Genomic DNA, 21,509 nt, shown 5'->3' with positions numbered 1-21,509 from the left:
GGCTCCGCGGCCATGGCTCGCGGGCCCAGCCGCTCCGCGGCATGTGGGATCTTCCGGGATCGGGGCACGAACCCGTGTCCCCTGCATCGGCAGGCGGACTCTCAACCACTGCGCCACCAGGGAAGCCCTGCATTGGGTCTTTGTTGCTGCTGTGGGCTTTCTCTAGTAGCGGCAGGTGGGGGCAACTCTTCGTTGCGGTGCACGGGCTTCTCATTGTGGTGGCTTCTCTTGTTGTGGAGCACGGGCTCTAGGCGCACAGGCTTTAGTAGTTGTGGCACATGGGCTCAGTAGTTGTGGCTCGTGGGCTCTAGAGCGCAGGCTCAGTAGTTGTGGCGCACGGGCTTAGTTGCTCTGCAGCATGTGGGATCTTCCTGGACCAAGGATTGAACCCGTCCCCTGCGTTGGCAAGCGGATTCTTAACCATTGCGCCACCAGGGAAGTCCCTCTACTTAAGAGTTTAGCTTACTGTTTAACAGTAAGTCAAACTTAATACTTACTGTAAGACCTTTATTTGGAGTTGTTTTTTGTTATAATAATGTAAGGGAAAGATTCACTTAATCTTTTTCTAACCATTTTCCCCAGATCCTTCTAGTGGATGGTGCCATCTTTCCATGTGATATGATACGGGACCTTTGTTGTATACCAAAGATATATACACATCCAGGGCATAGTTTCCAGGCTTACTATTCTATTTCACTATAGCTTCAAAGTAAGTATCTAATAGGGCAAGTCCTCTTTTGTTTAGAAATATCCTGGCCCTTTATTCTTCAATATAAATTAAGAAATCATAATATCAAGTTCCATGAAAATCACTATTGGGATTTTGTTTGATTTACTGACTCTTTAGATCATGACTTTTTTTTTTTTTTTGCGGTACGCGGGCCTCTCATTGTTGTAGCCTCTCCTGTTGCGGAGCACAGGCTCTGGACGTGCAGGCCCAGCGGCCATGGCTCACAGGCCCAGCTGCTCCGTGGCACGTGGGATCCTCCCGGACCGGGGTACGAACCTGTGTCCCCTGCATCGGCAGGCGGACTCTCAACCACTGAGCCACCAGGGGAACCCAATCATGACATATTAATAGTACTTAGTCTTTCTACCCACGAACGTGGTATCTTTCTCCATTCATTTAGCTCTTCCTTGATATCTCAGCAAAGTTTTATAATTTTCTCTATAGAGGTCTTGCATATATTATAAGATTTATTACAAGGTCTTTGATATTCTCTGATATGATAATTGGTGTCTTCTCTTAAACTTTATTTTCTAGTTGTTTTAGTGTATAGAAATGCAACTGACTTTTGCATATTAATCTTATATTGAGGCACCTAAGATGCCTTTTGTTCAGATCTGTTAATGTAACAAATTTATGGATTTTCTAGTACAGACTCATCCTTGCATACCCAGGATAAACTCAACATGACTGAAGAATGTTATCTTTTTTATATACTGCTGGATTTTCTCATGTCTTGTTTTGGAATTGTGCTTATCCATGAGTGAAAGAGGGTAGAACTTTTATTTTCCTACTACTCTTTTAGCGTGGTTTGGTATCAGGTATCTTATACTGGCCTCACAGTATAAGAAAGGAAAGTATTTCTTTTTCTATTGTCTGGAAGATTTTCTATAAAATTGGGATATATGTTTCTTGAAAACTTGGTAGAATTCACCTGTAAAACTACCTGGGCTTTGTGTTTTCCCTGTGGAAATTTTTAAACTACTGCTTCAGTATCTTTAATTATAGGACTAGTCATGCTTTTTTTTTTTTCCTTCTAGACTCAGTTCTTGTAAGTTATATTTTTCTAAAAAACTGTCCTCGCAATCAGAATTTTAATAATTTCTTTATACTTTAAATATGATAATAAACATAATGAAAACATTAATAATATTTATTTCTATATTCTGTCTTGATCAGTCTTGCCAGTAGTTTTCTGTTCGCTTTTTTCCCTCAAAGATCAACTTCTGACTTTTTAAACTTCTTTTTTTTTTAAATAAAATTTATTTTATTTATTTTTGGCTGCATTGGGTCTTCGTTGCTGTGCACGGGCTTTCTCTAGATGTGGCGAGCGGGGGCTACTCTTCGTTACAGTGCATGGGCTTCTCATTGTAGTGGCTTCTCTTGTTGCGGAGCATGGCCTCTAGGCGCACGGGCTTCAGTAGTTGTGGCACGTGGGCCCAGTAGTTGTGGCTCGCGGGCTCTAGAGCGCAGGCTCAGTAGTTGTGGCGCATGGGCTTAGTTGCTCTGCGGCATGTGGGATCTTCCTGGACCAGGGCTTGAACCCGTGTCCCCTGCATTGGCAGGTGGATTCTTAACCACTGCACCACTAGGGAAGTCCCTCTGCTTTTACTTTTAAGGTATATTTTCTTCTTTCTTTCAGTTTGTATGTTGCACTTTCTCTAATTTCTTAGAATGAAAAAGCTTTAATAAGCTTATATACCTATTTAAGGCAATACATTTCCTTTGAAGTTTTGCCTTTGGTATACCCAGCCAGTTTTGATATCTTTTTCTTCTCATTCAGTTCTAGGCATTTTAAAATTTCCATTCTAACTTATTATTTTGTCCATGAATTATTTAGCAACTTAAATTTTTTTCCAAATATGTGGGGACTTTTTGACATCTTGTTCATAACTTCTAATTTGTCTTATCATAGGCTGTGGTCTGTGTGCTACCCTCTGTACATCTGTTGAGGCTTTCTTTAGGGTTTAGTACACGATTGATTTTTGCATAAATTCCACGTATACTTGAGAAAAAGCACGTTCTCTGTTGCAACCATAAGTATATGTATATCCTGTGTTTTTTTGCTCTCCATCTTGCTGGGTTGCTTTTCCCCATTTGACTCTCAACAAGTGAGAAGTGTGTGTTGAAATCTGTCTTCCAGTGAGGTGATGGATTTATCCATTTCTCCCTTTACTCTCAATACGTGCTTTGTGTATTTTTGAGGCTCTTTCACTACATGCATAATGTCTGTGTCATGCATACTGTTCATATCTTCTCGAAGAACTCAACGTTTTATCATGTAGCAACTCTTCCATCCCTAATAATGCTTTTGTCTGAAAGTCTGTTTTTATCTTATATTAATATAGCTGTTATAGCTTTTTGGTTAGTATTTTCATGATATGTCTATCTTTTACTTTCAGCCTTTGCCCATCATTACGCTTTGGGTCTTTCTTAGAAGGTGCATGCATCTGGATTTTTAAAAATCCAGTCAGTTAGTATTGGGTTGGCCAAAAAGATCATTCAGGTTTTTCCATAAATGGTAGGGAAAACCCGAACTTTTGGGCCAACCCAATATTTTGCTTTTTTAACTAGTGAGTTTCATCTATTTATATTATTATGCCTGGACTTATTTCTACTGTGTTAACTTGCTGTTTTTATTTGTCCTTTTAATATTTTTTACTGATTTAAAAATCTTCTGTTGGTCTCTACCTTCACATCCCTTGGTGTCCTCTGTCTCCCTAGACTCCATTGTGTTAACATCATCTACACTTTTAATTCTGGACTATTGTGGGAACATTTTCTGTTTTTCTTTGGTCTTAGTAATTATTTTAAAAATCCCTCCCACACACAACCTTTTATTTCATATAACTACTGTAGCACCTTCTGGATTTTTCCCTCCCCCTTTTAGACTACTGTTTTCATTGTGGGTTTTTGTGTGGCAAACCTTCTGAGGCTGTTCACCTGAGAACGTTTTGTTTTTTTATCACAGCCTCATATTTGAATGATAGCTCAGCTGGACAGAAACTTTTTATTTTTATTTATTTATTTATTTATTTTTGGCTGCGTTGGGGCCTTCGTTGCTGCACGCGGGCTTTCTCTAGTTGGGGCGAGCAGGGGCTACTCTTCGTTGCAGTGCGCGGGCGTCTCATTGCGGTGGCTTCTCCTGTTGCAGAGCACAGGCTGTAGGCGCACGGGCTTCAGTAGTTGTGGCACGTGTGCTCAGTAGTTGTGACTCGCGGGCTCTAGAGCATGGGCTCAGTAGTTGTGGCACGTGTGCTCAGTAGTTGTGACTCGCGGGCTCTAGAGCATGGGCTCAGTAGTTGTGGTGCACGGGCTTAGTTGCTCCGTGGCATGTGGGATCTTCCTGGACCAGGGTTAGAACCCGTGTCTTCTGCTTTGGCAGGAGGATTCTTAACCACTGTGCTACCAGGGAAGCCCTGGACAGAAACTTTTACCTTCTAATTTCATTTTCTTCATTACTTTGAAAATATTATTCCAAAAATCTGATGTCCATCTGATTCTTCATTCTCTGCTGAAATCTTTTCTCTCTGGAAGCTATTAGAATTTTCTCCTTGGTGTCCTTAATTTTCAGTATATTGTGGTCTAGGCAGAAGTTTTTGTTTCTTGTCTCTGGAATTCCAACGGGCCCTTTCAACCCAAGGTATTTCATCTGTTTATTTGGGGAAATTTATTTCCATCATTTCTTTAACTATTTCTCTCTCCTTTCTGTTTTTCTTTGTTTCCTTTCCTTCTGGGATTCCAATTAAACATATTAATTTAGTAGCTACTCTAGGCATTACAATATGCATAGTTCACATAGTCAGAAATTAGTGTGCATCTTGACCCTCCTCTTGGGTAGCACAAGGGCCTTTGAAAGTTTCCAGTTTTCTGACTTACCTGATTGTGCAGTTGCACTTAATGTTTAGATTTTAAACCCCACAAGACATCATTATTCTTATTTATTCACTGTTCACATAGGTTTTGTTCCTCATTTCACACATCTTGGTTCTTCTATCTGGGAGCTCTATCCTTAGTGCTGGTCTGTTGGTGGCAAGATGAGTGGCTTGAAAATGTCTGTTTCAACTTTACTCTGTAAAGATGTTCTCGCTGGGTGTGTAATTAATTCTCACCTGTCAGTGAGTCTTTCTGCACGTGTAAGAAAGATTTCACCTGACTGTCTTCAAGCTCCCGTTATTGCTGATGAGGAGAAGGCGGTCAGTCTGCCGTTCCTCATAAAGTACATCTTTTTATTTTATTTTATTTTTTTTATTATTTTTTTTTTTTGCTGTACGCGGGCCTCTCACTGTTGTGGCCTCTCCCATTGCGGAGCACAGGCTCCGGATGCGCAGGCCCAGCGGCCATGGCTCACGGGCCCAGCCGCTCCGCGGCATATGGGATCCTCCCAGACCGGGGCACGAACCCGCATCCCCTGCATCGGCAGGCGGACTCTCAACCACTGCGCCACCAGGGAGGCCCAAAGTACATCTTTTTAAAAGTCTGGCTGCTTAATATTTTCTCTGATCTAGTTTCAACAGTTTCACTGCATAGATGTAGATGTGGAAAATCTCTGCTGTTTTCTCCTCGGGTAAGACTCCTGAGATGGTCTCTTGCTTCTGGACTCTGACCAGAAGCCTGCTGGACCCTGCTCAACGTGCCCTACACGTCCTGATGCTGCACCCTCCCAGGCTCCGGGGATGCCTGTGGGGCTGCTCCAGGGACTCACCCTGGGTCACCAGGTGGCCAGCCTTCTCTCTCTAGGTGCTTGGCTTTTCCAGGTTTTGTATGTTTATCTGAAGATTTTGAACCCAGTCAATGGGTTCTCTCTATTAAACCTTCCCATGGAGTTCTCAATTTCAGTTACTTTATGTTGCCTTTGTAGAACTTCTGTTTCATTCTCTTTGCAATCAGCTGTGCCACTTTTTATAGTTTCCTGCACTTATTTTCATGTTTGGTTTTCATTCCTTGGACTATGGGGACTTGTCCTATCAATCAGCCTGTTTAAAGTCTGTGCATAGGACGTGCTGCCACCTGATGGTGTCACGCTTATTTACAGTTGGGTGTCTGGCTCCCCTCATGCGTGGCTTGAACCCTCCCGCGCCCACCGCTCGCTTCCTGTCTGGCTTGTCCCCTCCCCGCTTCCTGCCTGCTCTTCGCCCCGCAGCCCCACTCACGGCAGCGGGTACTTCTTCCACATCAGCTTGGCCGGTAGCGTCTGGTACACCGTTTTCTGCTTCCCGTCCAAGCTGGGGCTGCTGGGGCTGCTTTGCACGATCTTGGCGCACTCCATCTGTTCATCCCACGAGCCTGACAGCACGTAGTGGGCCTTGCCCTGGCTGTCACTCACCACTCCTGTCACCTGGGGACATTGGCAGGGCCAGCGTAGGCACACGCCCCTCTCCGGGGTTCCCCTGTGACAGGCTCCGAGAGGTGGCCTTGCTTACCTTCCGGGCCACCTCTTTGGAGAAATAGCTGTAGGGTAAAAACTTTAGCTGGCACCGGTCCTTTGTCTTGTGGTTCACAATCTCGACGTCCCCTGTCTGGTAAGGGAGGGGAGTGGTCAGCGGCCGATCCCTGGGCCACACGGCCCCTCCCCGAGAGCATCCCCTGACCTGGTCGATCCAGAGCTTGCCCACGATGATGTTATGCACAGTCGAGGTGCTTTTCCTCCACACGTAGTGATTCCCGCTGGCCTGGAATTCTAAGTGGATGGCACCTGGAGGCCAGATACAGGGTCAGAGGTCATGGCCTGCCATGCTGGGTCCCAGCCAGCCTGACCCACCCTCCCAAGGTCCCAGGGTCCTGAGAACCAGAAGCAGTATTTGTGCAGACTGGGGATAGGGTACAGGTCAGGGGGGCATCCAGGAAGTCTACGGGGGGACTAACGTCACCCCTGGAGGCACCAAGCTGGCTTCTGGGTTGGCAAACCCTCCCCCTCATCCAGAGTGTCCTGCCCCCGCTCACCTAGCGGCATGATGGAGAGGTATTTCCCCCGGAACTTGCTGGAGATGGTGATCTCCTGCCAGAGGCTCCAGCCGTGTTTGGAGAACACATAGTGTGCGGCCGATGGAGGGTGGTGGCTCACCTGAGACCAGACCCACAGGCCGTGAGCGTCTGCTGGACGTGGCCCGGGCCTGCCCCCAACCGGCCTGGGGACAGCCTGCCCTGTGCCCAGTATGAACGGCTCTGTGGCCCTGGGAACCAGGACACACAGTAGGGCCTAGGCCCTCCAGAAAGGACAGTGCTCTCCAGTGGGAAAGCAAGGGCATGCCCGGGGGAGAAGCCTGGGTGGCACTGGAGGGGGGCAGGGCCGGGGCACCCCAACTACTGTGGGCCTGAGCCAGTGGCCGGGGCGTTTTCACACCTGACTTGGGCTGTGGAATGAGGGTGATGACATTGTGACAGGCTGTGCTGAGCGTGAATAAAGTGAGGGCGTTAGGCTCTACCAGGGGCTTCGGGCCTACTTTCTAGTTAACCTGCCCATCACCTGCAGAGGCTGCGTCTGCTGTGCTGTATTGCACTGAGGAGGCCCAGGATGGGAAGCCTCCCGGCCAGCCCGGCTCCAGAGCTGGAGTCCAGCTGGTGTCCCATCCCAGCCCGGATGGCGGTGCAGCCTGCTCTGCCCACCCGGTGCCTCTGCCCCATCCTCTCCAGCACTGGGCACCCTGACCACGGTCTCACCACCAGGACACTGCCATCAACTTTTCCTCATCTGCCCCTCCTCATTTCTGTGGCTCCTTTGGTCACCGGGTGGGCAAAGCCTCTCCCAGCCTCCCGTCTCGCAGCCTCGCCCCAGAACTGTAGCTGTGGGCTCCAGCCTCCCTGCACCCCTCCGTGCAGACGGCCCAGAGCTCCCGACAGTCCCCATAGGAGGCACCCTCATCCTTCCTACGTCTCAGAGGCACCGGCCAAACCTGCCAGCAACTGGGTGATGAGTGAGCCGTCCCTGAGCCTGCCCGATGCCTGTGGCCAGGGCCCCCACTGAAGCCCACCCACCAGCAAATTCAGGGACGTGACCCCAGCGACCTGGCCCTGGAGCTCAGTGTCAGCACCACCTTCTCGGTCCAGCTGCTCACACCAAATGCTCTGGAGTCATGGCTGGCCCCGCTTTCTCATGCTCCCCATCTAAATCCTTAGAAAATCCTGGCTGTTCTTTCTTCAAAACAGCATCCAGAATCTGCCCTTCCCCCACGCCGCCTCCAGCCTCCCCAGCCTCCCTGCTCCACCCTTATCCCTGCGCTGCACTCTCCCCACAGCAGCCGGTGAGGGGGCCAGCTCCTCATAAAACTGCCTCCTCTGCCCTTCCGTGACTTTCCCCACACAGAGAAGAGCCGCCTGCCTCCTCTCTGACCTCGGCTCCTTCTCTCTCCCTCACTCTGTGTTGCCAAACCGCTCCCGGGCCTTCCTAAAAGAGTCAGAACCATCCACATCCACAGTACCTGCTCCCCACCCCCCGGCCCACGAGAACAGGCCACTTCCCAGCTGGCTGCACCCTCAACTCCTGAGGGTGTTACCTGATCAGCAATGTTCAACAAAGAAATGTACTCAGTAGTAGTTCAGGCCAGGAACCCTGGGTCATCCTTGCCGCCTTCCCCAGCCTGCCTACCCACATCCAAGGCAAATCCCTAGCTCTGCTTTTTAAAGGTGCCTGTGCACAACCTCCTACAGGCCCGCACAGCAGGCAGAGCATGCCTTTAAAACCAGCCACCGGATTGCGAACTGTCTGCTTTCTGAGCTCAACCCCTGGGCCCACAGCAGCGGCTGGTGCATGGTAGATACCCAGCAGCAGCCCGACCCGAATCTATCCTGGGCGCCTTCATGTAGCTCCTGCCTGGGTCCTCCCGGCACCCAGTGAAGCACCAACAGAATCGGCCCCCTTCAGACAAGGATACCAGAGCTGAGCTGAGGTGCCCGAGGGGCCCGGTTTTGGTTCCGCGCCTTGGGGAGACCAGTACCTGCGGGGAAGGCCTGTAGAAGCGATGGAGAGGATGGAGGCGAGCTGAGCCCTGGCCCCTCACACTCACGGCCTCCACCATCACTGACTGCGGCCCCGTGGGGCACGGGCTGCTCCCTTTCAGCTCAGTGGTGACCCCACGCTCTAGCCCACCTGAATCCCTGATGGCGTCCAGCAAACACCCGTCCCCCACTTCTCCATGCCTTCTGGCTGAGAGAGGTGTCCTCCCCTCCCCCACCAGACCCGACTGTCCTCACCCAGCTCTCCTCCCACGCGGCCCACACTGTCCCCAGGAGGCCTGCTCCGTGGGGCGCCCCTGACCTATCCCCGCCGCATGAAGCCCAGCTGCCTGACCGGACCTTGGCTTGATGGCCCCTTCGGTCAGAGGCCGCGTCCCGCTTTGTCTGGCTCTGACCCCCAGGCCTGGCTGAAGCATGCGCGGGCCTCACCTGCTCGCAGAGGGAGCGCAGGCCCATGTCATCGAGACGGTCCAGCTCGAAGGTCTCGCCCAGCATGGGGTTGAAGGGCTTGGCGATGCGGTGCACGGTGGTGGAGTAGGAGGACACGGAGAAGGCCGCCACCAGGCACATCTGCTCCACGGAGCTGGTGCAGTGCACGGCCTTGTCCAGCAGGTGGTGGTACTCCAGGTCCTCCGTCAGCCGCTGGAGCATGGACAGGGGCTCGTTAAAGTTGACCTGCGGGGCGGGTGTCAGGTCAGGGGTCTGCACAGACCGTCCACCGCTCCCAGCACAGACCTAGGGTTGTCGGCACAGCAGCCTTGCTTTTCTCAGATGTTCAGGGACATCACTGCTCAGACCACCTTCACAGAGAGGCTCATCTGAGGACCTGTCTAACCTGCCTCAGTTTTCTCCACAGCCCTCACCACGTTCTGACCTGCTGCATCTGGCAGAATTCTGTTACAATTACTGTCAGTCTCCCCTCCTAGCATGTAAATGCCACGGCAGTGAATCATAGGAATCAGTGAATGAGTGAGTGAATGAATGAATAGGTGAATGAATGGATGAAGTGGGTCTACCTTGTATTCTGAGCTATTATGCAAGTCTTCTGTCCTGGGTCACACAGTGAAACCAAGTCTGGCCTGGAGCAGCCCCAGCTCCCGCTCCATGGAGATGCCACTGTGGTCTGGCAGCACGAGGGCGCCAGCCCTGCCCTTTGCCTGCTGGTGACCTCGCTGGGGTGGGGACCAGGGGCAGCCCAGCATGGAGGAGGAGGGTCCACCCGGCCCCATACACAGCCCAATGTTGCCACTCCCCATCTGCCAGGGTGGGAGGCACTTTGAGGGCCCCCTGTCTGATCAATGCAGAGCCCCTTCCTGGCTCCTTACCTCCAAGCGTGAAACCTCTGCCCTGGGGGAATTTCAGCAGTGCGGATGGAACACGATTCAATAACACGTTACATGCTCCTCAAGTGTCATTAAGAAAATGACACCCAGGGCTGCGTATACTTCCAAAGGCCATTACTTCCCATCCACGCACAAGAAAACAGCCCCCAGGGTCCCCCTGGCCGCCCTGCCCGGCCCCTACCGGCATGGGGATCTTGGAGAGCTCCCGGCCGATGCAGTTCTTCATGATGCTCCAAAGATTAAGGCTGTAGTTGGGCTTGTCGGGGATGCGGACACGCCTCTTGACTTTGGGGGGGCCCTGGGGCACAAGTGAGGTGCTGTCTAGCACCTACCAGAGAAGCAGAGTGCGCCTGTCAGCAGAGGCCAGGTCGCCTCGGCCCCCAGGCCTCGCCCTCACTTCTGGCCCAGGGCGGTCTGAGGACCAGGCCCGCACTGGGACGTTGCTGGCGGGAGGGGAAGGCTGTGCCTGAGCTCAGATGAAGGCACCAGGCACAGGGCCCGCCCCTGGAGGGCCCGAGTTCAAAGTGCTAGCCTCCCCACTTCACCCGCCGCTTCGGGGTCCCACCTCACTTACATTGTCTGAGGTCCATTCCACGGAGCCTGTAGTCCCACCTTCAGCTTTTCTGCAGGAAACACAAAAGGGAAGGCAAGTTATTTACAAATCCTGAGGCCTCCTGGGGACCCGGCCCCCTTCTATCCAGTCCCCTCAGTGAGGTCCAAGGGGCAGCCTGCATCTCCAATGGGAGCGTCTCCAGTTCAGGACTCAGGTGGGGCTGAGGGACCCGGGGCAGCAGTTTGGAGGGGCTCCCACCCACTGGTGCCCTGTGGCAGCAGCCGCCCAGCCAAATTCTCACCAGGGGTCCCTGCACACAGGCTCCTCCTGGGGACTGGTTGACCAGGCCCCAGAGAAGCCAAGGGGTGGGCACCTCTGGGAGAGCCCCCTGGAGCCCCGTGGGTCCCCTCTGGCATGGGCAGACCCCATTGTGTCCTCACTGTGCTGGTCTGATTCTCGCATTTGACTTGGGTTCAGGAAGGGAAGGAAGTGGGTTGGATGGATCTCTGTGCCCAGGAATACATGTGGTGAGATGGTGGCCAGAGCAGCAGGGGACACTCTGGCTGAGGGGCCCAGGCTCTGAGGGAGCTCCCAGGAGGGGTGACCTGGGCCAGCCCGGTCAGGGGACGGGCACTAGGCAGTTAGGGCCTTGGATGGGAAGAACCCACCCAGGTCCCTGGGGAGAGGGGGAAGGCACTGCAGACAAGGGGGCACCCGGCAGAGGATCTGCCCACTGCCCAGTGCAGCTGCAGCACGAGTTGGGGGGCTGAGTGAGCACTGGGGGCTGTGCCAGGAGCCAGGGGAGCCGATGAAGAGTACTGAGCACAGGGTCACCTGCTTGCTGGTTGGGTGGGAACAGAGGGGCCTGGGCTGTTGCTGAGGATGGAAGGAGGCCAGGGCGGGGCATGCAGGAGGCAAGCCCAGGCCCGGGGGCTCCAGGTATAGGGGAGTGGACAGGGAGCCAGAGGGAACCTGAGCAGGACCCCCTGGCCTCACAGCCCAAAGGGTGACACTACCAGGCGATAATGGAATTTCAGAACAGCTAAGCTGTGCTAATTTTGAGAGCAATATAGCGATTTTTAAATATTATTGGGAAATGCAGCGTTCATAGAAGCACTATTTACAATAGCCAAGACATGGAAGCAACCTAGGTGTCCACTGACAGAGGAATGGATAAAGGAGATGTGGTACATATATACAATGGGATATTACTCAGCCATAAAAAGAATGAAATATTGCCATTTGCAGCAACATGGATGGACCTAGAGATTATCATACTAAGTGAAGTCAGAGAAAAGATAAGTATCATATGATATCACTTATATGTGGAATCTAAAATATGACACAAATGAACTTGTTTATGAAATAGACTCACAGACACAGAAGACAAACTTATGGTTACGAAAGGGGGGAGAGGGATAAATTAGCAGTTTTGGATTAGCAGATATAAACTACTATATATAAAACAGATAAACAACAAGGTCCTACTGTATAGCACAGGGAACTATATTCAATATCCTGTAGTAAACCATAATGGAAAAGAATATATGTATTGGGTTGGCCAAAAAGATGTTACAGAAAAACCTGAACGAACTTTTTGGCCAACCCAGTATGTATGTGTGTGTGTGTATATATATATGTATGTATGTAAAACTGAATCACTTTGCTATACACCAGAAACTAATGCAACATTGTAAGTCAACTATACTTCAATTAAAAAATTTTTTTTAATATTATTGGGGGGACTTCCCTGGTGGCACAGTGGTTAAGAATCCGCCCGTGAGTGCATGGGACACGGGTTCGATCCCTAGTCCGGGAAGATCCCACATGCTGTGGAGCAGCCAAGCCCATGTGCCACAACTACTGAGCCTGTGCTCTAGAGCCTGCGAGCCACAATTACTGAGCCCGTATGCCTAGAGCCCGTGCTTCGCAATGAGAAGACACCGCTATGAGAAGCCTGTGCTCCGCAACAAAGAGTAGCCCCAGGCTTCTCTGGTGGTGCGGTGGTTGAGAGTCCGCCTGCCGATGCAGGGGACACGGGTTCGTGCCCTGGTCCGGGAGGATCCCACATGCCGCGGAGCGTCTGGGCCCATGACCCATGGCCGCTGAGCCTGCGCGTCCAGAGCCTGTGCTCCGCAACGGGAGAGGCCACAACAGTGAGAGGCCCGCGTACTGCAAAAAAAAAAAAAAAAAAAAAAAGAGTAGTCCCCGCTCAATGCAGTGCAACCAAAAATGATGATGATAATTTAAAAAATAAAATAAATAAATATATGTATTAAAAATATGATTGGGAAATGGAAATATACCACTGATAGGACCAGAAACTCCCTGAGGGGTAAGAGGAATCCAAACCATGCCTTTTCCCTGGAAGAAACCAGGACAGGGAAGTGGTGAAACACGCTGGTCCACAGAGGCAAAAGAGCAGCCACAGGTTTTCACCAACTTCCTCCCGGCCGGGCTGGGCTTCAGGGGGTGTCAGGGAAGGCAGCATGGGATGGGCAGGCCACAGCATACATGTAGGAGTGAGGCCGCTGGGAAGTCTGCAGTTCCTGAGGGCGAGCAGGGGAGCATGTGGTCCTGACACACCTTGTTCTGAGGGTGTCAGTGGGCAGCATGGGCTGCAGTCAGTTCTTTCCCCTGTAGGGCTCATCGGCCACTTTTATGTCCCCAAACGCTGCCATACCCACCAACCCTTCTAGGGTCAGGACCTAAGGCAACCCGACGAGAATGAGCAACCCTGGTGAGGACTGAACCCCGAATCGTATTAAAATCTGTGCTCAAGCCCCGCATGCTCCCCTGACTACAGCCCTGCCGCCCACCCATCTCACGTGCTTCCCTCCACACGTGTCCTGCCAGCTCGGTCCACAAGCACAGGCGCTTCCCGAGGGTCCCAGGGAGCGTGGCAACATGGCTTTCAGTGCTAGTAACTGTCTAATTTACTATTAATGTGTATTTAGAAAGATCCTGAAAGAGCAAACTTTTATGAAAAATGAAACAAAGGCTTTGAAATAGAAAATAAAAGAGGCTTTCTGTGTCTCCGGTCTGCTCTGGAATGCTGACACAGTGGGTGGAGTGGCTGGGACCTTGTGTGGCTCTGGGGCAGGAACTGGATGCAGCCAGTGCCCTGTTGTCCATTTAAAATGAAATCCCGATACAAACTCTATTTGGGTATTTTTGATTTAAGGAAGAACAGAACCAATCTAAGCAAAAATACCGTCTGGAGCAAGACTTAAAGAAAACCCCAAGTGTGAAGAACAGGTGGAGCACGAGAACAGGCCAGCACGGCTGACCCGGGAGAGGTTCCTTCCAGGTGGCCACCCAGCCCCGAGCCCACCTGTCCTCCTTGGGCTCAGTGATCACTGTGATGAAGGACGTGGAGTCTTCCATGGCGTCGAAGTACTCGGTATCTTCATCTTCCTCACTGTCCTCGCCTTTGGTGGTTAAGAGGCTTCCTAGAGACACACAGAGCCACTGCCTCAGTTTGCGACTTCAACAGTTGCGCCTGCCCAGGGAGGTCTAGAGCCCGCGGCCCCTCCCCACCTCTGTCACCCGGCTGTGGTGCCCACGCTCCCTTTCCTGGAACGCACTTTCACCCTCTTGCTTAGAGCCTCCCTCCTTCCGGAAGCTTTCCCTGATCTCTAAACATGCTGGTCAGTCTCTCTGTGGCCCAGCTTCCCTTTCTGATGGACCCCCTTCCCAGGGCACCCGTGACCCTGAGCCCCAGGTTAGGTGGGCAGCCACCTGGCACCCAGGCAGCCCTGCCACAGAGGGAACAGTTGGGCTCACTGAGCTCTTCTCTGGAGATTGGGAGACTAGACATGGGGAGACTGTGCCCACTGTGAGGGCGTGGGGGATACAGAGGCACACGGGCACCAGAGTTGGCCAAGCGGGCCCAGACGTAGGCGCGTTGAGGGGTACGTAATCTGGCGGGGGGGCTGTGTAAGCCGAGCCAGCTGGCAGAGGGGACACTGAGGGTGGACCGGATGGATGGACAGACGCCCGCTCACCCTCACTGAAGCTCTTGGTGGGGTTGGTGGCCCGGCCGGGGGCGCTGCGGAAAGCGCGCTCGAGGTTGTTGTGCTGCTTGGCCAGCTGCTCGATGGTCTCCTCCAGATGGACGCGCTGCTCCTGCTCATACTGCAGAGCCCGCTGCCATTTCCGGCTGTGCGTCTCCGCTAGTTCCAGGAAGTCCCTGCAGGCCTGCAAGGGGGCGTGGCCTGTGAGCCAGGCGGGGCAGAGAGGAAGGCGGGGGGGGGGCGTGGCCCCTGCCCCCCCTTCGCAGGTGGGTCAGAAACACCTTTGCTGCCCCCTGTGGCTTCCGTGGGGTCATGGGGACCCTGGCTTTCTCAAAACCAGCCTGGCATCTGCCCTGGTCGGTGCCCCACAGTCAAGATGCCATTCGAGAGCCCTAAACCCGGTGTTGCTGGACATGCTGCCTCGCCAGTTATCAGCTGGGGTGCTGCGTGTTCCTGGTGGCAGGGGCCCCAGCTCTCAGCTGCTGCATCCTCACTGTGGTCTGGGCCTAGGTTTGTCACAACCACTGTCCCCACTGGAACCAAGACAGCAGCTCAGGCCAGACCCTGGCTTTGGCACAGAAGGAAGGAAAGCCACCTTTCTGCTATACCACCTGGCTCAGAGCTAAAGGGTATTGTCTGACAGAGGAACTGGGACTCGAACTTTCTACCAAGTTACCTCAAAGTCTGTATCACATAAACTCTGCTTTTAACGTTCCCCCTTCAAACTTGTGGCCTACTATGACATCCAGATTCTTTTCAGCTTCCCGGGTCCATAGGTGCTTCCAGCACCTATGGTTGTTTTGCCCCTGTCCTCACAGGGTCTGGGCCTCAGCTGTCCCTGGAGGGCAGCGAGGTCCCAGCCGGGCACCACTGGACTTGCCCTTTCTGGACTCCTCTAACGTGGTTGGAAGGGACATGGTTCCCGGCCCAACCCGCATCAGTGATCTCAGGCCACCACTCCCCACCACCCCCTTCCCACTGGCCACTGGGCTCCACGCACATCACATGAGGTCTGACGCTGAGGGTTAGAGACTTGATTCCTGGAGGGAGAGAGGCACGGTGCCCCTCCTCTGTAACAGAGACCGCACAGCACTACCTGAAGGGCTGTCAGGAGGAGCCAGGGAGGTGACGCAGAGCTCGGGGCCAAGGGGTACTCAATGGACACCCCCTTCATCACGGCTGGCGCCCGAGCACATGCCTTCACCCTGCCTGGGCTCGGCTGGCTCTCCCGTCCCATAGGGAGCCAAGCTCCAGTGGTGGCCTGGCTGGTGGAAAGGGCCCCAGCCTGGGGCTCCAGAAGGCTGGCCACTCATCTGGCCCCGCACGTCACTCCTTAACAAGCCCTCCCCGGGCACCTTCCCTCTGTCATCCCATCTCATCTCACCCCCCAGCACCATGCAGAGTGGGCAGGGCAGGGGCTCTCCACACTGCCTTTCTGAAGATGTGGAAACGGAGGCCCAAGGCAACCAGCAAAGTGTAGTGGAAAAGGTCACATGATCAGGACTGGGAAGGCCCAGTTCCCGCATGGGTCACTCAGCCCCACTGAGCCCATGTCCTGTCCATAAGCCACAGTGGTAAAGCCCCACAGACCCTGCATTCGCAGCGCCCCCCGCCCCGTCTCAGCTCATCCAGCAAAATCCTTGGGGTGGGAGGAGAGGGATTGTCCCTATTTGACAGATGAGGAAACTGAGGCTCAGTTCCCAGCAGCTCCCCAGCAAGGCTCTGGAGAGGGGGCACTTCAAGGGCCTCCCGCCCTCCCTGGCAGGTCTGGTCCCTGCCCAGCCACATGCCACTGTAACCTGCTTCTCCAGAAGGGGCAGGGATTTGTGCTGACAGGTGTCCTGGCACAGGTTAGGGGGAGGGAGAGACTTTAGTGGGGAAGGAAAGAAATCTCCTTATGCACTTAGCAGGCTCTGGAGGTGAGAGAGGCTGCATCCAGGGCTGTTGCAAGTCGGGGGCTATTCTGGATCTATAAGGCTCGCCCACTGGTGCAGAGCTGCAGTCACTGACTACCATGCAATTTGGGGACCCCCAAGGTGGGCTCCTGAGTGGCCTGTGTCCACTTCATCCTTGCTTCCCTTGACCCTAAGCTCGGCCCCAGTGGCCAGTCAGGTTAGTCTGGGCTCCAGCCACCCATTTGCTGACCAAGGAAGGAGTCCTGACTGCAGGGGCGACGTCACCCTGCCGCTGCCCCAGCAGCTCTCAGACCACCGAGCTAGGTGCACGGTGCTGTCAGAAATGCACCCCAGAGGCCTGGCTCTGGCAGGGGAGGGGGGGTGCCCTTGTGTCCCTGGGCAGCGCCGGGCCCACCGCTGCAGGGAAGCCCCTTGCTGGATCCTCCTGTCCCCCTGAGACTGAGGCCCAGGGAGGAGGGGCTGCCCAGGTCAACAATGGGCGAAAAGGACAGGACCCCAGGCCACACGAGGCACGGTCCCCTTGCCTGGCTGTCTTGGGGAGAAGGTGCAGGGGCCCGGGCTGTGTCATGTATGGAGCCTTGTTACAGGTGAGACACACGATGGGTGCTTCCCGTTTTCTGGTTCTTAGGGTCTGTGGGTGCCCTGCCTGGTGGCAGGTTGCCAGCCCCATCAGACTAGCTTGGCAGCTGCACAAGGGCCTCTGGACTCTGCCCTCGCCTTTCCTTAGCACTGCTCCGTCGTACCTGCCGCCGTCACTCCCCGCCAACCCTCTACAGCTCCTGCAATCATCTCGCTGAGTTTTAACACAGATGGACACTTTCCTTTCATATAATTCACAGCATTTAAAACAAGGCTTATTGGACTCCCCTGTTGGCACAGTGGTTAAGAATCTGCCTGCCAATGCAGGGGACACAGGTTCAATCCCTGGTCTGGGAAGATCTCACATTCTGTGGAACAACTAAACCCGTGCGCCACAGCTACTGAGCCTGCACTCTACAGCCCGTGAGCCACAACTACTGAAGCCCACGCGCCTAGAGCCCATGCTCTGCAACAAAAGAAGCCACCGCAATGAGAAGCCCGTGCACCGCAATGAAGAGTAGCCCCCGCTCGCCGCAACTAGAGAAAGCCCGCACTCAGCAACAAAGACCAATGCAGCCAAAAATAATATAAAAATAAAAATGAAACAAGGCTTATAAAAGAGCCACAAATAGCCAAATGTCATGGTAAATAATTCCTACAAACTCATGTCAGAGAGCTCTACATGGCCTCTGGCCTTCCTAGCAGCAAAAGCAAAGAAGGAAAGATAACCAACAAGTTTATAGTTCCTGTATTGCACAGGGAACTATACTCGGTATCTTGTAATAACCTATAAGGAAAAAGAATCTGAAGAATAAATAAATGAATCACTTTGCTGTACACCTGAAACTAACACAATGTTGTAAATCAACTTCAATAAAAAATAAATTTAAAAAAGCAAAGAGGGAAAGATGATTGTGCTGCAAAGATGAATTAGGCTCCCTTCCTCCTGCCCTTGATGTTCGTGAAGCTCTCAATACTATAGGAATGATATGGAAGGGAAAAAGGTGTCGGTTTCATTTTCTGAGACAGCTGACAGCCTCTCACAGACCTGGTCCCAGAGCCTCTCCACACTCAGCTCCTGGGGCTCCGTCCTGCCCCACGCTCTCCCTCCTGTGTGACCACGTGCCTTCCTCCCCTTCTCTGGCCCCACCTCCCTCAGACCCCCCACCCCGTGGGTCAGGGCTGTCGGTGCCGGTGCCAGGAGGGGTGGTGCACTCTCACAAGCACTGAGGTGGCTGTTTTAACAGCGTGACCGAGGAAGACATGGAGGCTCAGGGAGACCAAGGGACTTGCTCAAGGCCACAGGCCGTGCGTGTAGGGCCACGGTCCAAGTCTCCCAGGGCGTGGAACCAGCACTGTCACTATTTATTTTGTCAAGCTGGATCCTTACCCCAATCCGGATGCCCCTTGAGGCGATGTGGGGTCCCAGGGCCTTCCCGGAGTGGGGGTGGGCTCCCGGAGATGCTCACTAACAAGGAGCTCGGGGGATAACCCTGTTCAAGCAACAGGACCCAGCCCTGCCTGGTCCTTGCAGCGGAGGCTGTTGCCCACACAGCCAGGGCTGCTGGCTGATAACCTGGGTGCCCTCCACCTTGCTGCCCCTGCAGGACAGGCTGATATGGAGCAGCAGAGGGGCAGGAAGTCAAATCCCCAGGACAGCGAGGGCCTCATCGGGGCCACATGCAGCTGGGCTGGGCGATGAAGATCAGAGCATGTCAGAGTTGCCTGAAGAGGGGGGCATGGCAGAGGCTGCTGTACCCCAATATCGAGGGGCTCATGTGGCTGGACCAGGGCCTTTTCCACTGACTCGGGGGTGTGGGGGTCATCTGCAGCTGACGAGCTGCCCTGGTCACCCTGTGGGCTGTGGAGAGCCCGCCTGCCCCCTCTGCCCTGAGGTGCCTACCTGGTGTCCATCCCCAACTGCGCCGGTTTCCTCTGATGCTGCCGACCTTCTCCAGGCCCCATCCCAGCCAGCCGCGAACGGAGGCAGGTGCCAGTCTGGCCCTGCCGCCCTGGAATGCTGAGCTGGGCTGTGCACTGTGTGCTCGCTAAGCTGGATTAGGCCTGGGGCCCGGCGATGGGCAGGCGGCTGGGGGTGGCTCCCAGGGGCCCAGGAAGGGCCTGGCTGACCCTGGCCCTGAACACGGTCACACTTCCCCTGAGGCCCCGCCACAACTCTCAGAGCTCACGTGCCGCCCTGACCAGGAGCAGAGCCACAGGCCACCCCAAAGCCCCCGACTCACACACGCTAGGCCAGCATCCAGGCCCCTCACGGCATCGCCTCGCTGCCTACTCTGGGGCAGGCCCATAACCTCCTGGACCTCAGTGTTCTCGTGAACAGAGGGCTGAACCCCAGGACTCCTGCAGAGTCCCCGATTCTGTGACCCACTGGGGTGATCGTCCTCTGGACGGGAACGGGGTTCCAGTCTCCTAGGCCTGCCCCTTTCTCCCACCCCCCACGGCCATCGAGAGGGTCCCTGAGATGAAGAGGTGCAGGGTCCTGTGGGCAATGCTGTTCTACCTCTGTGGGGAGGGCAGGGGGCCTGTTGACATGCCCAAAGCAGAGTGAGAACCAAAAGCCCAGAAAGGAAATGGCGGCACCTCCCCCATGCCCCTGCACGGAGGCACCCACCGGGGACTCTCCCTTTCCAGATGCCAGGCCCGTGAAGGGGGCTGTGAGGGCTGCCTGCCCAGGGAAGCGTGTCAGGGCCCAAGGGGAATGGCTATCGGTCACCCCGACAGGTGTCGCACAGGACAGATGCAGAGTGTGTGAGCCGGAAACCTTGCCCAGCTGTGCCCAGGAGGAAGGACGACGAACGCTAATCGCTTTTGCTGTTCCTAATCCTAATCCCAACCACAACCTCGCTGCTCCTCAAATGCGGGCGGGCGAGCAGGGCATGTGGGCAGTGGCCTGGGTCTCATGCCCACCCTGTGTATGGCCCGGGGAGCCTCTCAAGCTCTAGGAGCGTCTGCAGAGCCGGGACCCCGCTCAGGCCCAGCCTTCAGTGGCCACGTGGAAACCATCAGTCTCCTGCATGGTCACTGCCATCCTAGCTGGGCCGAGAGGAGGGTGCCGGAGAGTCGCTGGATGTCGGGTGGGCGGCCCTTGGAGCCACAGATGAGGTGGGGACAAGGGCCAAATGCCTGGTGGTTCCAGGCTGGGCGGGTGCCCTGGGCCGACAGGGCCAGCTCGGTGACTGGCCCCAGCTGTCGGCACACAGCAGGTTCCGGTAACCCTGCTCGCAGGGAGGAAGGGAGAAAGGGCCACGTTTCCACCTGCAGCCAGCCAGGACCTGCCCTGTGGCTGACAGCCACGTGACTGGCCTGCCGTGGTTCTCAGGCCAGGGCTCCCAGGTCAGTGGGTGGCCAGGGCCGAGGCTGCCCCACCACCTACCCCACCACATCGATCCTCACACGGCCAGTGTCACTATGGACCCGCCTCTCAATGGTCTGTAGTAATAATAAAGGAGGCGAACAGGAGAAAAATGTGCAGAATCACGGGTTCCCTGAGCCCCTCTGCATGGCCAGCAGCTCACACTAGGGACACATCAGGGTCAACAGAGTCTCTCCTTCCCCTCCCACTGAGGAGCAACAGGCTGGCCTCAGCACATTACCTCCCGATGGTGGGAAAGGGCTGAGATTCAGGCTGGGACTGTCTGGCTCGGAGGCAGCCATGCTGGATGAAACACAGCCATCTCATGCTCCAAGACCAAGAGCGGGTCCCCCAGGAGCTGCGATGGGGGTGCCAGGCTCTCCCGGGGGTCCCTCTGGCTCAGGCTCAGCCATGCCGCCATGCTCTGCATCCACCACCCTCCCGGCCCCTGGAGGCTGGGCGGCTCCCAGGGCCGGGCCCCCTTCTCACGTGGCCCTCAGCTCGGGCTGCCCCGCATACAGGGGCCAGCCCCTCTCGGACACGGAGGGGATGGTCACGGCTTCTCCTTAATGTGACTCACTCACAGCACTGGGGAGTCAGCTTCTCACTTCAGTTCAAACTTTAAAATAGTCCTTTCCACATTCAAAATAGCTTACCTCTCATGCACAGGAACCAGCACCATCTGGCTGCCAGTTTGCCAACAGATTTTAGACCGTCCTGGAATCTATTTTTACTCATCTCCCCAAGCCCCAAGTGAGCAAGCTGTCAGGGGCAGAACAGAGGTCAGCTGGATGGGAACCTGCCCACGGGCCCTGGAAGGACGAGGAGGGTGGCTCTGGGGCCTCTCACCACCACTCCGCTTGGGTGGGTGCGAGGATCCCCTCGTGATCTCCAAACAGGGCTCAGCGAAGCCTCAGAGCATCTCCAGCAGTAAACAGCCCCTTCTGATCTGGTCCGTTTCTATGATGCCGCAAATCCAAGGTCCTGGCCAAGTGCCCTGAGTTGCTGCCTCTGCGTCTGTGTACCCCCCGCCTCCCCCACCTATCCTC

At 54.4% G+C, this 21,509-nt stretch overlaps 1 protein-coding gene across 3 annotated transcripts in view; it reads right to left on the bottom strand.

Moving 5' to 3' along the window:
• OSBP2 (oxysterol binding protein 2) overlaps positions 1 to 21,509 on the bottom strand; it is a 177,857-nt gene that overhangs the window by 5,349 nt on the left and 150,999 nt on the right. For all 3 annotated transcript variants that reach the window (XM_082641520.1, XM_082641519.1, XM_082641518.1), the window contains 9 exons: positions 14,584 to 14,776; positions 13,911 to 14,028; positions 10,598 to 10,646; positions 10,205 to 10,351; positions 9,110 to 9,355; positions 6,671 to 6,791; positions 6,319 to 6,422; positions 6,151 to 6,246; positions 5,881 to 6,065 (listed from right to left, as the gene is read on the bottom strand). In XM_082641520.1, coding sequence (XP_082497646.1) covers positions 5,881 to 6,065; positions 6,151 to 6,246; positions 6,319 to 6,422; positions 6,671 to 6,791; positions 9,110 to 9,355; positions 10,205 to 10,351; positions 10,598 to 10,646; positions 13,911 to 14,028; positions 14,584 to 14,776 — 1,259 coding nt within the window. The remainder of the gene's footprint in view (positions 1 to 5,880; positions 6,066 to 6,150; positions 6,247 to 6,318; positions 6,423 to 6,670; positions 6,792 to 9,109; positions 9,356 to 10,204; positions 10,352 to 10,597; positions 10,647 to 13,910; positions 14,029 to 14,583; positions 14,777 to 21,509) is intronic.

Source organism: Mesoplodon mirus (assembly GCF_964341445.2).
Source record: "Mesoplodon mirus genome assembly, chromosome: 13".
In the NCBI taxonomy this organism is placed as follows: domain Eukaryota; kingdom Metazoa; phylum Chordata; class Mammalia; order Artiodactyla; family Ziphiidae; genus Mesoplodon; species Mesoplodon mirus.
This window is presented reverse-complemented; position numbering and strand designations above follow the sequence as displayed.